The sequence below is a fragment of the Crassostrea angulata genome, chromosome 1 (genome assembly GCF_025612915.1).
Source record: "Crassostrea angulata isolate pt1a10 chromosome 1, ASM2561291v2, whole genome shotgun sequence".
NCBI classification, from domain to species: domain Eukaryota; kingdom Metazoa; phylum Mollusca; class Bivalvia; order Ostreida; family Ostreidae; genus Magallana; species Magallana angulata.
This window is the reverse complement of record NC_069111.1, coordinates 13,924,059-13,940,819: the sequence shown is the minus strand read 5'-3', so window position 1 is coordinate 13,940,819 and position 16,761 is coordinate 13,924,059. Positions and strand designations below refer to the sequence as shown.

General features: G+C 32.8%; 1 protein-coding gene across 2 annotated transcripts; it reads left to right on the top strand.

Moving 5' to 3' along the window:
• Window positions 1-12,535, top strand: LOC128190255 (EGF-like domain-containing protein 2). 2 transcript variants are annotated; one of them, XM_052862245.1, is made up of 11 exons: window positions 1-18; window positions 5,913-5,974; window positions 6,730-6,858; window positions 6,965-7,081; window positions 7,559-7,794; window positions 8,349-8,500; window positions 8,803-8,945; window positions 10,412-10,496; window positions 10,626-10,827; window positions 11,271-11,616; window positions 11,843-12,535. In XM_052862245.1, exons 2-11 carry the CDS (start codon window positions 5,923-5,925, stop codon window positions 12,052-12,054), a joined length of 1,674 nt encoding a protein of 557 aa, XP_052718205.1. In that variant the 5' UTR covers window positions 1-18; window positions 5,913-5,922; the 3' UTR covers window positions 12,055-12,535. The 2 variants fall into 2 exon arrangements, with proteins under 2 accessions (XP_052718205.1, XP_052718194.1); XM_052862234.1 differs by lacking the exon at window positions 1-18 and adding an exon at window positions 4,212-4,334.
• Window positions 12,536-16,761: the final 4,226 nt, after the last annotated feature.

The window sequence follows — 16,761 nt, the reverse complement described above, 5'->3', positions numbered from 1 at the left end:
GAAGATTCGTAAAAAGAGGTACTAGTATTTGTTTTTTTTACTCAATGTATCTATCACTGATAACACCTTTACGAAAATAATATTTAACCGTATATATTGATAAACTGTGATACAATCATTAATTTTGTAGAAGCATACAGGAAGTTTATGCACGCGTTACGAACACAAACATGAAAATATGCAAATTTTAATAACAAAAACTAAAGATTATGCACAGCGCCTTGCCCGGAAGTGATTTGCATATTGACTGCGCATTCCCATGCAGTCATGACATGACAAACACGTCAACTCGAAAACATTTCTGAGAAGGTTAAATGTATAGTAACATTTATGGCAGACCCACAACTTCTAAGAACGTATTTTCTAAAGATTTACATTTTCACTAGCTTGCCATCATTGTTACCTTGGAGAAAAATTCTAGAAATGTTTAACATAAAGTTTATGTAGTTGAAGACCTATAGCAGCAAATTTATTCACTTGTACTAAATTGCCATCTAAAACTAAAACGAAATTGCCACCATATACTATGTACAAACCTAACTGCTACCTTACCATTTTATTCTCCATTTTGCGACTTTATAGGCAATTTTATCTCGGAATTAAATGTCACAAATGTCATTTTACTCTTCTGAACCAGGTTTTTTTTTTCAAATGATGACTCGCCGAATTTCAACAATCGGGAATCACATGGGACGTTTTAAAACTGTTTCCATCTTTCCATTTTTAGGTTAAAAAGTAAAGAAGACTTTGATGATCAATTCCATCTAAAACCTGTAATACTAGTAGTATATTTGTACAGCTGTACTATTCAATATCTTTCAATGGTATGAACAGAAGCCTAGAGCTATTTTGGGGAGTTGATTTCAATGAACTCTCCTATGCAGTCACCCTTGCAAACCGGAAGTGAAAAAGTGTTTGGACCTATTAGGCACAAATCATCACCACTGACAAGAGATAGTACTTGGAAATAATCGAAAATTCTATGTAATGAATCTTCAGAAGCATTTCTTTCAAAAACTTATTTACAAATACTTCGAAAAAGTCAAATTTTAAATGCTACGAACATTTTAGATCTTTTTGTAGTAGTTTGTTTTCCTACGCCAGAGTTCAATATACTCTCGTTCAACTAGACGTTCGACTGTCTCCATAAATCGCTAGCTAGCAAAGAGTCTCTTTGTTTCTCTTTCAGCTTGTTGGACATTTACGGAGACAGCCGAGCGTCTGGTTGAACGACAGGAGTTCAATATCGCTTAGATCCATGTAATTTCGCGAAAATGTTTCGATTACTAATACATAGGTAGATGGAATTACTTCTATTTTTAAATATTACACAATATGTTTTATATTGGGTTTTCTCAGAATTATTTTTGGTATTTGTATTAAAACAAATAATGTGGTTAATTCAAATACAGCTAAGACACGTCTTGCTTTACATATTTTTCATTTTAAAATAAATAATAGTGGATAAAATCAACTCCCGTGAGTACTTCGGTACTTTGTTTAAACCTTATAGTCATTTCAATAGAGCCAGTCGTTGACCACTGTTGTAAAAATTGTAAGGAAACGGGTAGAGATTATTGAAGAAATCAGAGCTTATATAAAAGTTCGCACAAAACTCGGTCATTCGGTAATTCAGATTGTTACTGATTTGTAGAAGTTTATGGGTCTGATAAGGTATTATTAGAGACAGTTCGTAGTTGAAGAAAGAAATTTCTGACTGACACAGGGTCCGTCAAAGATGCAGCAAAATCTTGCCGACCTGTGACTGTAACAAGAAAGGCAAATGTCTCAAAAGTCAGGGAAATAACTGAGAGCGATGGCAGATACACGATTCGTGGTATTGCCAAAGCTGTTGGCATATCGCTATCGCGGATACATTTCATGTTCAAGCGTATTTTGAAAGTATGAAAGATTTCTGCCAGATGGATATCGTGAATATTGACATGATAAAAAACAGGTACGAAAACAAACCGCTACGCAATTTGCTATATTTCCAAATTCAAAATCAAAGACAATTTGCAAATATTGTTACTGGTGACGACACATTTGTTAACTTTTTCGAACCATTAAGAAAAATTGGAAACAAAATATGGCTAATTGTACACGGTAGATGGCCTGTAGTTGCCAAAAGAACCAAAGAAGGTTCCTTCTTATTGCATATTCTTCTCATGATGATATAGCCGTACAAATAGGTATTTATTTACCCATATGTTATACTGAAAAAGCTCAGGAAATATTGTCATAAACGACGCCCGTCGTGCCAGGATTTAGGCATGTTCGTCTACTTTACGATAATGCCATATCACGTCTGAGCTTGTGAAGCATTTCTAAAGTCGGGGAAGGCTACCGTCTTGCCAAACACACCACACTCTCCGGATCTAGCCCCACGCGACTTTTTCTATCAATTTTCCCATGACGCATTTCATTTTTATTTCAGAAATGGATTCAGAGATTGAAATTATGTATTTCAACCCGCGGAGAATACTTTAAAGATATATAATATTCATTTCACTTCTCGAGTCGAATGCTTGAAATATGCATGTAGTATAATACACATTACATATCGAACAACCCTCGTATATGTAAATGAAGTTACATATCTATGTATTCAGTACAACGTGGTTTTTAGATATTCGAGGGAATCATTTTTCGCGCACATAGTTTCGAGGCTGCAGGAGTGAGTGATTTTCAGCCACTAACATTCAGTATTAGTTTTACTGCGATGAACATTTTTTGTGGTTCAATTCAACAAATTTAAGAAAAATACAAATACTGCAGCTGGTGTTAACAAATATTTATTTATGGTGAAGGAAAGCATTTAAAAATGCGAATTTTGCGAACGATGTTATTCAAAGATACAATTAAAAAGCGTCTGAAAATGTTTCTCATAACTTCTACAAATTAACTCTAAGATTTTATTTAGGTCTAGATCTCTTGTAGTTAAACCTTCAATGTATTCATTCATTTATTTCAATCTCAACACCACTGCACAATGGTACACAGAGATTATAATGATATAATATGTGGTATTTCTTAATAATTAACAATGCATGCGTAAGCGAGAGAGAGAGAGAAAGAGAGAGAGAGAGAGAGAGAGAGAGAGAGAGAGAGAGAGAGAGAGAGAGAGAGAGAGAGAAACCATATACAACTCTGACTCGTTAATACAAATGTGAAGTATGGGGGTTCTAACCTGGGGAGCATTTTTTATTTATTTTTCTAATAAAAGCACATATTTTCCTCAAAGAACCGTGTTTTGTACTTGCCATTATAAATATAAAACTAATAGCAATAAGTGACATGTTACTACATGAAGATATTTGGCAAATCTGAATGGAATAATGAAATGAAAATGCTGTTTCGTTAGACTTTAAGAAAAAACATTTCACAATGTACTTACAATAATCAAATAACATTATTCCGTCAAAATTAAACTCGGTATATCACATAATCATTGGATCTCGAAAACTTTCCATGAAAACTAAGAATTAAAAAAGTACGCTGTTTTGTTATCTTCCTAAAAACGCGTAGCTTGCTAAAATTAGTGTTAAAAAAGGTAATTAATAAAACTGTGGGATAAATGTCAAATTATATTCAGACATTTACTAGACGGAACTCCTGAGTGAAAAAACAACAAATACGTTTATTCTTTTCAATCCACTCATAATGGGCGCAGTCCTCTTGCTGTGGCTGCATGTTTTCAGGAAGTAGATGTGATAACAGAACTCCGATCAACAAATTACTAAACGTCGATCTGACATTTTGGATTACGTCGGTTAATTGCATTTATAATCAGTGAAAAAGGTAAATGAACGAAAAGAGGCTCTTTAAAGGGAAATCCGATATTACATTTACATTTAATATCTACGTATATGTTCATATGCCGACATGTTTGTGGAAAAACTACCTGAATTATACCTTAAGTATATTTTGATCATTATTATTTTTGGGGGAAAACAAACTATCGTTTTTAACATATTTTTACAAAGGAAATTCTGCATTTAAAGACCCCTTGGTCTAGAAGCATCCGCATTTTAATTACCATTTTTTATCATGTCCAAAGAAAATATGTGTGTCATTCATAATTTTTTTTCTTCACACTGAAATATAGGAATGACTTGTTGAAAACGTGGAATGACGCGCGATCGATCATGCAAGCCTTCGCTCATTTGAATTTCAAAATTATTAAGAGGTTGTGGGCACGATTCATCATTGTAGGGCGACAGTGTGGACATTAGGTTTTATAAGGATAAGAGACTTGGAACATTCGTTTAGAAGTTCACACGAGCGTGTAAAAGTAACAGCAAGGGTTTTAACCTCAGGGACTATACACCATAGTAAGTTTTATAAATATATTCTATATATATATATATATATATATATATATATATATATATATATATATATATATATATATATATATATATATATATATATATATATATATATATATATATATATATATATATATATATATATACACTATACGTTATTATCAGCACACAATCTTACACACTTAATCAAAAGATATACTCTGTATTTAAACATTTCTGAACAAAAAAATATTAGTTTGATCCATATCTTTTTGCTTTTTTTAAATTAAAATATAAGTTCTTTAACTATTGATTCAAAGATTCTTCACTTTCACGAAATATTTTTTTTCATATAGAATTAGGACTTCTGTCGTTAACACCAAAACATGATGAAAGTTATGGTTATAAACAGGATATTATTAATTTTTTTTTTTTACATTAATGAATTGTTTTGTGACGATGATTCATTACTAACCATTTTCAAATTAATTTTCTAAATCAAATTCAGTTGGTGTTTAGTGTAGGAATAATGATTAGCTACATCATATTTACGATGAATATCAATATTTCTTTGTAAATTACATTGTTTGTTGTGTATCAAAAAACTTTTATTCATTAAGAGAGAGAGAGAGAGAGAAAAGAGAGAGAGAGAGAAAGAGAGAGAGATAGTTGTTGTAAATTATTAATAATATTTAAGTTAAAAAAAAGAAGCAGTAATGTGAAACAAAACTGACCAATTTTGATTGCACAAAAGCAACATATCACATTTGCAGTCAGAACCGGAGAAAGGCTGTCATATTCCCCATTATTATGTTAATGATGTGGGAGTAACGACAAATTGTTTTCTGACACTCTGCTTATAGGTACAGGGACCCAGACATCAGACCTAGGCGTGGTCACTCTATGTGTGATTGGCCCTATACCTGATTTCATAGACACCTAAAACAAATTATTTGGTTAACGTAACGTAACAACATGTCTTACATTCAGAATAATTGAAAATCAAAATTTTTATTGGTTTGAAATAAAGAAATTAAAGCTTGACGAGATATGTGTTTTACTTGCATTCAATAAACGACAAACTACAAAACATTATAGCTATTCCATGCAGAACATTTTGTCAAATGAAAAATACGTTCACATATTTAAACAACTTTTAATTTACTAACATTAGAGCAAAGCTTACATTAGGTTGTAGCGTGGATTTTCAATTCCTATCGAGGATATTTGTAGAATGTCGACGTGTCCTCATCTTTCATATTGTGCATCATGATGAAATTAACTATTTATCACCTTTGACTCTGATAATGAAAAAAAAACTCCATTAAGATAGCTATATACAGAAATTAAGCCTAAAAAAAAACAACAATAGTTTTAATTCACATGAAAATGCAGACACAGTTAGAAAACGCCTTCCTCAGGAATTTGAATGATTAATAATTCATTTTAAAAACTCATTATTTTTTTACTTTCAGAAAGGTTGCACATAGAGTGAATATAAAAGTAAAGTGCACAGAACGTCACTGATTCATATATATGCTGATCTTCTGTCTTAACTGACTGTTATCCTACCTTTACATTCCATCTTAATTTTTTTTGTAGGAATAATACGATGAAGATAAAGGGAATTCTGATTGTTGGATTAATCATTTGTGTAAACAATGGTAAGTTTTACTGGCTATTATTTACGAGTCTAGGATGAGGTGGTACTATTGTGTATTCCTTTTCTATCTCCCTCACAGAAGAGTTTGATGTGGAATTTAACCACTAATTTACACGTTATATAATACAAAATACTTTATTGTGAGATATATCAAATGTTATATAAAGTATAAGGAAGAAAGTTATGATATTCATAACTTCTAATATTAAATTAGACTGGCGAATTAGATAATTACCTGTAAAATAATTGACTTTATTAATTTATTTAGTCAGTCTTTATAATCCGAATCACGTGTTTTAAAAACCACATTCCGGCGTCTGACCAGATTATAGAATGATCAATCTAATCGATATGGTCTATTTGACCTTGAACTTTTAATGGCCTTGAAATTTGACATTTAGGGTCATAAAATAAACATTCTTCATCTTGAATATTTTTAAATATGTACATGTATAGGTAAGTTAATGTTGATTTCACGCCACATAATTTATAGCAAAACTAAATATGCCTCTTAGATCTGAAAATGTAGGTTATTTGGGGTTTTTTTTCATCCCACGAAAAAATTGTATTTACCTGATAAACATGTATACTAAGAATAGGATAGCACCATAACGATTTGTGTTTGTAATCAGGTTACTAGAATAATAAATGAGACATGAGAGAGAGAGAGAGAGAGAGAGAGAGAGAGAGAGAGAGAGAGAGAGAGGATACACTGTTTACTAGTATATTTATTTTTTGACATGTTTTACAATACAGTATTTGCAAAATGGCATTGCCGTAATAAACTGACGGGGGGCTGTCTGAACGGCGGAACCTGTAACAGTGACTCAGGGGAGTGTGCTTGTGTCGAGGGCTTTGAAGGATATAACTGTGGGCTAGAGACGGGTACGTAAAATGCTGTACAATTATAGCACTAAAAACTTTTGCTGAATTTCATAGTATTTTAAATTTGCTACTCTTCTCATGAAATTCAAAATTTTTCACACTGCAGCAACGAAATGTGCTGATGACAATACGGCAAACTGTAGAAATGGAGGTATATGTTTTGATACCGACAAATGCTTCTGTACAGAGGATTATATTGGAGACAAATGTGACACGGCGCTCTGTAAGTATATAAACTGTTTTCTACTGAAATATGATTTGATGATGATGATGATGATGATGATGTCTATGATATATATATATATATATATATATATATATATATATATATATATATATATATATATATATATATATATATATATATATATATATATAACACTAACACCTATAACGACGAAGCCCCAGTGACGGGCATTTTGCTTTGTTCTAAGCGTAATTTGTTATAAAGTCAAGGGGAATGAAAATCGCTTTGCTGTAAGCGTCAATTCATTATAAATGTGTTCACTAATACCGTGTTTTACTGTAATATATGGATTCTTTTTAAATTTAAGAGGGACATTTTTGTGGATTGATAATTTTAAAAAAAATTCCTTGGGATGGATTTCCATCCTCGTATTATGAAATAGAAAAAGGTGAATTCTGTGGACAAAACAACGATATATGACTGTGATTATATCGAGTTTGTTTTTTCATCCAGCTTCCATGACGTGTCGTGGGGAGGGTACAGACATCACGGTCATTGTCCCCACTGGTTTTGGAGGAGAGATCTACTCAACTCAGTCTAGCGAAGCCACGGATGACATGGCGCCCGAGGAATGCCAATTTAAGGCTGATACCCCCCGGGACGACGGTTATGTACCGTACAAATTCACCATTCCATTTGACAGAAGCAGCGCATGCGTAGATGCAACCTTGAATGTCACTGAAAATGAGGTAGATAATTATTAAATTTTGATATATATTTTTTTTTGGGGGGGGGGGCTGGTAAAAAGTATGATAACGCCCCTTCAGTGTTTGATCATCTCATTATACTCAAAGAATCACGATTCTTTATTCCTTAATCTGTGCAAATAGAAGGAACCTGTAGCTGTATTACAGTGATTCAATATGTTTCGTCGAGAAATACATCTACAATGTATTTTTTAAAAAAAGCCATCAAGTTAAAACTTGGAGCACTAGTTATAATCAAATAAATACATGTAATTCTGATCGATGAGTTCCTTTTTTAACTTTGTTTCAATTAAATAAGCTTTTCACCTCAACATTGTTCTTTGTTCAATGTTTGTATACATGTACCACAGAATCAAATGACTAAAAGAGACTAACATAATTATATACCTGTACAATCTATTCACTGCAGGCTAAATATTTGTAGGTAAATATAAAATGAAAGTATTATTTCGTAAACAGTACACATGCTGACAAATTCAGCATGATCTTGTAGTACGTGTATTGACATAAGTCCTATGTTTTTTATTCTCCGACAGAATGGAGATTCCGTGTACACGTCCGTCGTCGTCAAAACGTACAGCACAATGTTCATCACGGACTTCGATGAACAGCTGACCTTCGTCTGTGTCCACTCCAGCAATAACTTCACCCTGGGGACCAGGCTGGACCAAGTCGACCTCGATAAATCGTAAGTATTGACTTTGTTCTCTGCTACCGTTGGTTTAAGAGGATCGTGAAATCGTGGTCATTTTCGAGACTATTTACCCGGTAAAAATGTACATCCGTAAGAGTTTCGTAATGAAATTCGATTATATCAAAATATGATTGAATTTGAAAATGGTTTTTCATAACTGAATTCTTGAAATAAACATCAATTCTTAAAATTTTTAGAAAATTTTTATCATAATGAGTAAATCGATGACCACCTATAAGAAATGCATTTATTCCATGCCAACAATATATTTTTAAAATAATGATATTTTTATACAGGAAAGATTTGCAGAAGGATAAGAAGGACGAGTCTTATTCCCCAGTCCGAATGAACGTACTCGACAAAGATGATGCTAATCTCACTGGCACTGTTAATGTCGGTGACGTCATCAAACTTCGATTTTACCTGGATGACGAAACAGGTGAGAATGAGCAGTGTATTAAAACTGCATGTATTTCACTCACGCCTATCATTGACACAGGCTAGATATATGCCGTTTAAAACCTTCAGAAATGGTAATAAAAGCACTTCACCTCACTTTCTCGAAAAGAAAATCTTAGGCCGGAAGTAGGTAGGGACCTATGAGGGCCTGGGAATGGGTATAAAGACATAACCATAATAAATAGGGTAAAAATTAAAGAATGCATTTCACAATCAGCTTTCTAGTGTTAATTATAAAATCGAGGTTTAAACGGCATAGGGTCCATAGGTGCACAAATTCGTAATTCCGATTAAAGTGTTTTAAGCCAACACCAATACATGTTTTACTCAACTATAGGCCAGTATGCGGGTTCTCATTATCCCTACATCCAAAGCGTCAGTTTAAAGCATACCTTGTATATCTCCTACGTTGGTACGTACCAGTAGATTAGTGTGTGGTAACTATGACAAAATCGTGTATATTCTAACTAACAAAAACCACCAAGATTTGGCTCTCTACTACTTTCCGAAAATAGTTCAAAATCGGGGCTAGATATAAATAGCATCCAATCACTAACTGCGTTGCAGCTCTCGTATAAGAGAGGCTAATTTGAAAAATATGTGCATTTTGGGGGAATATTAAATTCTACTTACTTGGTGGGGTAGTTTGTTACCAATACAAATCAAGATTGATACAGAAATTATTTCTGAAAGTAAAGATTAGATCTCCACACAGTATTCTACCAGCGTTAGAAATGCACACAAGTGCTTCATTCCTCTCTTGATTTTGAATTTACGGAGTGGAAGTTGAGAAAAATTTAACAACATGTTGTAAATTATGTAGTTGCAATTGCCACCCTGTAAATTCAAAATTTACGACATGACACCGCCAACACTTTAAGACAATATCTCTCAAGAATAGATTTTCTCAAAGTTCTTGCTTCGATGAATAATTTTATGTTTTTAATTGACGGCACCATTTAAATTGTAGATGATTGGGATAAACATTAAAACAAAGCAAAAGTAGCGGTTATATATACAGTATTTGTTAGCAAAACAAAGGGCTAGAAAACTATCCGCGCCTAGCGATAATTAAACTTCTAGTAGCAAATCAGTTGCTGTGTTTTATTTAGTTTTCTATTTAAAAGTATATGAATATTTGATTAATATTTAATTCGTTGACAAGTTTTTTTTTTAAAATAAAATGCGTATTCAAATTTAATTAACGTTTGCTTTATTCTGCATTTGTATTTACTACTTAAAATTGGTTTACTATAATTACATACAGGTAAAAAATCCACGTTTTTTTTATGAAAATGACACGTGAATTTTACGCAAACACAGCATCTCTGTTGTTTCTTTGCTTTTTAACCTGTTCATTTATTTTATAGCTTGTATTTCTCAAATTATTGAAATGTTATATCATGTTAAGAAAATACATTTCATTTTTTAAATTTTCCTTTGTAGTGTACAAATCTTTGAGAATGGAGAAATGTGTAGCAAATGATACCAGACCTGATCAAGGAAGTAGTTTCGAATTCCTAGAAAAGGGGTAAGTATATATATATATATATATATATATATATATATATATATATATATATATATATATATATATTAAGAACCAAAGCGATCATTCCTTTATGTTCTGTTCTGAATGTAATTTTCGACCCATTCTCAGTTGCCCAACAGATGCTGGTGCCTCTATCATGGTGAACACAAATGGCCAAACGCTAACAGAAATCCAGCACCCATTTAATGGAGGAACTGTATCGGCAGCCGTGTTACAAATCTATGCTTTCAAATTCAAGAGCACAGGAAATGTAGCTTTCAACTGTCAAGTCAAGATTTGCAAAGAAGGAGAAGAAGAGCAATGTCAACCTGTAAGTTGTATTGAAGTTACTACAGTCGTAGTTTGCAGTTTTTCTTAACACTGCTCTTAATCCCTGTTCGTCATTCCGTCCAAACTTAGTTTTCTCTTATTGTTTTCTCTTATGAGACTTGATTTGAAACTTGCTGTGTAGCTTTTTAAAGAAATACAACAGATCAAATTTGAGTTTTGTTCAGAATATCGATCAACAGGTGATCAAGAAATTAATTTTAAAAGACTCCGATTTTTCACTTACGTTTTTCATTAAAAAACATATTTTCCCCAACGTTCTCCTAATGAATGCTAAGGGTATCCGGGGGGAGGGGGGGGGGGGTGGGGATGGGCAGGTATTATTTGTACAATACTTTCAGAACGCTTTTTGGAGTTGGCATAAATATGCTAAAATCTAAAGGTGCAATTTCAATCAATGAATACACTGTATATCTTCGTTTGTAGAGATGTGGAGCTACAGATGAACTTATACCCGCTGGGGGAGAAACCGAGGGTGTTGCTGAGACACCAGCGGAGACACCTGCAGAAACTCCCGCCGAAACACCTATAGATACCCCTGCTGAAACACCTGTAGATACCCCTGCTGAAACACCTGTAGATACACCCGCCGAAACAAATGTAGATAACCCCGCAGAGGTACCAGAAACTGTGCGAAGGAAGCGACGATCAGCATCCGAGGAATTACAAGAGAAGACCTTCTCTGCAATAGTCTCGGTGGTTGATCCATTTGAAACACAATGGCGTAAAGACAAAGTTGGTAGCAGCACAGCGGCGCCATCACCAACAACGGGTGAGTCGAAAAGAAATAATATACAAACAACGTTTTATAACTTATACTTTAATCGTATTTATTGTTTATAAACTAAATATTATCATAGAATATCTTTTACTGTTAAAGACAGATTGAGATGCGCCAAGATTCAAGTTTCAAAATCCTAATTCCGATCAAATTTGTGCATAATATTAATGTTTTCATTTATTTTGTAATAAAAGCCATGTTTTGAATTTTTTTCCAGAACCCCCCAGTGAAGAGAAGACATGCTTCCGCTCCCAGGAGATCCTGATCGTCATCATAGTCATGTCGGTGTTTGTTTTTATTTTGTTAGTGGCATGTCTTGCCATGTCATGTGCCATTCTTAAATTACGACACAAGTTTAATAGCCATCACCAAGAAAATGAATCTCATATGCCTAGATTCTTTCTCCCTCATGCCAAATTACAAGCTTAAATTAATAGCTGAATGCCTCTTGCATGGCTAAAATTTCTAATAAAATAGTCTTTTAAGGTTAAGATATATTTCTTTTGATTGTTTATTTTTTACATGTAGATACGGTTTAATTTGTTTATTTGGTTATTTTGTTTAAATGTTTATTTATGGAAACGTTCTCACCTTGTCTTATATATTCCGGGTATTTCATATTGCATGTAGTCTTATAACCATTTAGTCATCATTATTACTAAATATCGTAATTAATGTGTATGATGTGTGAATGATGTTTGTTCATAATAGAGAACCCTATGGATAAGAGGTGTGTGAATTAACTCGGGAAAATGCTTGTTCGTAGAATTTTACTATGTATCAAATGTATTTGTGTTGTGTTGTTACATTTGTTACATGCATATTGCTGTAAAATAGGGACTGAAAACTTACACAATGTACATAGAAGAAATTTTATACTGTAACTCTTTGAAAATAAAGTATTTTTATAAAAAGCCATGTTTTTTTATATTTAAAAATGGACATGTTAAGCATTCTTGTTAATGCTTGTTAACAAGTTTTTTCAAACACACAGTCTTGTGGCCCATACCTGTCTCTTTAATGCTCGTACTATCCAAAGATTCTGACGGAGCCAAGACCTCACAAATATTTTTCTAGAGGCATTAAAGTATGGACTTCTATTTGGTTTTTGGTGTTTAGTAAAAATGTAAATGTCGAGTATGTAACGATTAAAAATGATTTTTAAGAGAATTTTCACTGTTCTAAAACTGTAATTGATAGGTAGAAAATTTTGGTTTACATTAGAAGATAATTTTTGCTGATTACTTTTAAAATATAATTGCACATTGATTGTATACCTTAGTTCTGTTTCTGTAAATCCCACTGATATGTACACGCTGTTGTATCAGTAAAACCGTCCCACGATTTGAGTAGACGCATATTTACACATGGAAAAATTCTGACTAGTTCCTATCAAGCTTAAAGAGTTCTAAATAGACCAATACTTTGGAAAACATGCGTAGCTGAGAACGCATTTTATTTGTTTTTTATTTAATGAAGTTTTTACTTTTCGTTTCTTTTTATCGATCCTTGCCACTGGGGGCATTATAGCCCATTTATTCACTTATCTTCATAACAAACAGAACTATATTTTCATTTGACTACATTTCTAGAATTTTTATTTTAAAGAGTAATTGTAGATTTTAAAGCTAACCTTTTTTTAACAATAACCAAAATTAAATAATTGAATATGGGAATACACGTGTCTGCATCTTGAGCTGAAGAGCCCGGCTTTAAGTATTTTCAGTACTTTGATTCTTTTTAGAGTAAGCATTGATAAAATCAGTGATTAACCAAAAACATGCGATATTAAATGAGATTATGGCATCAAAACTTTTTGTCTGAAATCATCAAATGCACGAAAATTTTATAACTGTTTAGTTGTATTTCTTAATTAGAATTTGAAAGGGGACGATTTTTTTAAACGTTTGTAAATATAAGACCTGCAAAATCACAGCAAAACCCTCTGCCATACAGAAATATAAGAAACATTTCTTTTTACTTTTTTCTTACGAATGGCTGTAAATTAGTCAGTTTAAAAAGATCAAGTTCAATAGGACGATGTTTTTGAAGTTGAAAAAAGATAACCATGCCAGCTTGTATTGTACTCGTATAATAAACAGTAAAGAGTCGTTTTCAACACTGCCTTGTTAATTATAAACTAATTACTTTAAGTCGAGAGACTGGTCACATTTGAATCCAAGGAGAAAATAATTAAAATAATCTTTCTATATTTGCAATAATATTGTATTTATTGTTCAACATGTAGGGAGAGGGCGAATTAGGTTTTTATAACTAGTGCCCAATTTCATTGTAATATACAATACATGTATATTGTTATATCACCAGTTACCGTTTGAATCCGAGTATATTTTGGAAATGAACTTTGCGCAAAATTGAATTCGTGAATTCTATGTTAGGCTGAGAAAATTACAGCGATCTGTTTTCATTTACTTTCTTAAATGGCTTGTTTCTTCATACATATAACAAAACAAATGTTGACTGTGTTTTGTGCAACATTGATAATATTAGCCCTCCCCCTTGGGATGAAAATATTACCCTCCGCCTCGCGTCGGGCAAAATTTCGTCCCTCGGGGGATAATATAATCAATGTTGCCCTCAACCCCAGTCAATATTCATATAATACATGTAATATACGTTAAAATTAAGCTTTCTATGTACGTTACACACGGGTTTTTTTTTATACTACATCGTTGAAATCAGTTTATGTACATGTAGAGATATCCCATGAGTTCCAAAAAAGTTGATAATTAAGATTCGCAGTTTGTACATTTTCTTTGCCAGAAGGAGTACGATTTACCTTTATTTTGAAAATTTTAGAGGGGGCGCGCGCCGGATGCGCCCCCCCCCCCCCCCCTCTGAATCCGCCAATGTATTGTAAACTGTATATTTTCCATAATGCAAGCACAGGGGCATCGTATCCGCTCTACACTCTATGACATATATTTATATAAATGATACACCTTGTGTATTATTTATATATATGTCATAGAGTGTAGAGCGGATACGATGTCCCTGTGGTGCAAGGTTGTTGCACCGCATAAAAACAAAATTAAAGAAGATGGGGGAATAAGATGCGCAAATGACCATTCGGTTTAGTCGCGAAATATCATTTTGAATTTATTTTTTCCCAATTAAATCCATTCAAATATATTATAATACAAGTTTGCAAAAGCACAATTTCTAACTATATTAAGTTTTTAATATATTCAACAAATGATACGAGAAAAATATTGCATTAAATATTGATGGTATCGAACCCATAACATAAAAACCCTAGGTATATAAGGTTAGTTTATATCAGGTGCTCTAACCACTGATCCATTTCAGACACAAGAAAGTTGGCTGTTTAAATGTTATGTGTGACTTTGGCCACGAATTTACCGACTTGTATTATTTTTTCAACACGTTCAATTGTTGGGATACAAAATGATATTTTTAATGTACAGGGGGTCATCTCTCCACGTTTTTGTTGATTAAAATCGGTTTGTTTTCCATTAGACTTTATTTAGATAATGTGAAAAATATGGAGCATAGACCCACTCTATGAGAGAAAATGCCTTGAAGTTTTAAAAAATGACACTATTTGCAGGTTTTAATGTGTATACGCCTGTTTGAGTCAAAATATTCTAAGTATTGAACATATTTATGGGTTACAAATCAATGATATGTTAAATATATATCGTTTTAAAGGATTTTAAAAAAAATATCAGATTTATTGATATCTTAATTTATCAGTATAATGAGTAGCTTGTCCAACCGTGTACGGGCATTTAACAGGTCTAGGCAACCTCTGTTTTTGGAGGATAGATTTTATCCTCCAGAATTGGAGCATAGATGCTTGCGCCCCCTGGTGGATCTTTTCAGATGAAGGGCAATTAACTCTGTTTTTACAAAAGGACATAAACTATAATAAGTAGACAATAAAAAACCACCTTATTTAGCTGTCAATAATTATATTTATTGATATATTTAATAAATATTAAAGTTTGAATTATTGCAGGGCTGATTTTAAAGAAAAATATTTTATGTGAAGACTCTCACATTTTTTTTTATAATTCAGTTTAATTCATATTTATAAATGGTATCATTTTGATTAATAAAATTTGACAGTGTCTTTTTGTGTGAACGGATTAATTTTACATTATACTAAATGACCTGTGTATTAATAAGAATAAGAGTTACAAAGCTCCTAAGGTATGCAAACATTTCCTGTGTACATGTACAATATAGTAGATCAAGATATCCATTATGTGTCTCTGTTGCGGGCTGGCCGACAGGCTTCAAATCACCTCCAGAATTTATAAAAAAAAAAAAAAAAAAACCCACCAAAAGTAATGTTTTCACAATTTACATTACACGCAATTTGAAACAAATTCATGGGCTGATAGTTGTCGTCAGGACACTGATACACTGAACTTCACAGGTCACTCCATTCCTGTACACAAACACTACTCAGTATTCGATATTCGGGACCTGCGTACACAGAACAAAAACATTAAGTTACACTTAAACATAAAGTTCCATACAAGTAATGACCCACATGACCCACCGTACATAACAGTGAGACAACGTGGTACACGTGGCAGCGCTGCATTACATTTACTTGCATTTCACGATAAATAATGATAAACCAAATTACTTTACACGTAACTTAAAATACTGTAACGACATTTACTTGCCAATTACACTGTAGAGTCACTAAACACGACATACACATTACTACTCAAATTACGGCAGCCTATGAATATACTCTACTCACGACAATAGATAACTAAAGAAATAATGAACTATATAACGAACATAACAAACGAATAACTTACGAAAGAGAAATTCAAACAATACAAATTACAAATAAAACACATTGAAACAACAAAGTTATCCCAGGACCATTTAATAAACAAATATAAAAAGAGAATGAATAAGTAAATTGGTTTACTCACCTCAGAAGCCGTGTCTGTATTATAAAAGTAGACTATTGAACTAACGAAACTGATAATATCAGGAAGAACGTGCAGGTGATTTTACCCGGTCCAAGGAGAGCCAAAAACCTAAACTCAGGTGGATATATACAGGTATCGAGGGGTACCAGAAAGGGTAATAGAATAAGAGGTCCAGTACAGGATAACTAAAAAT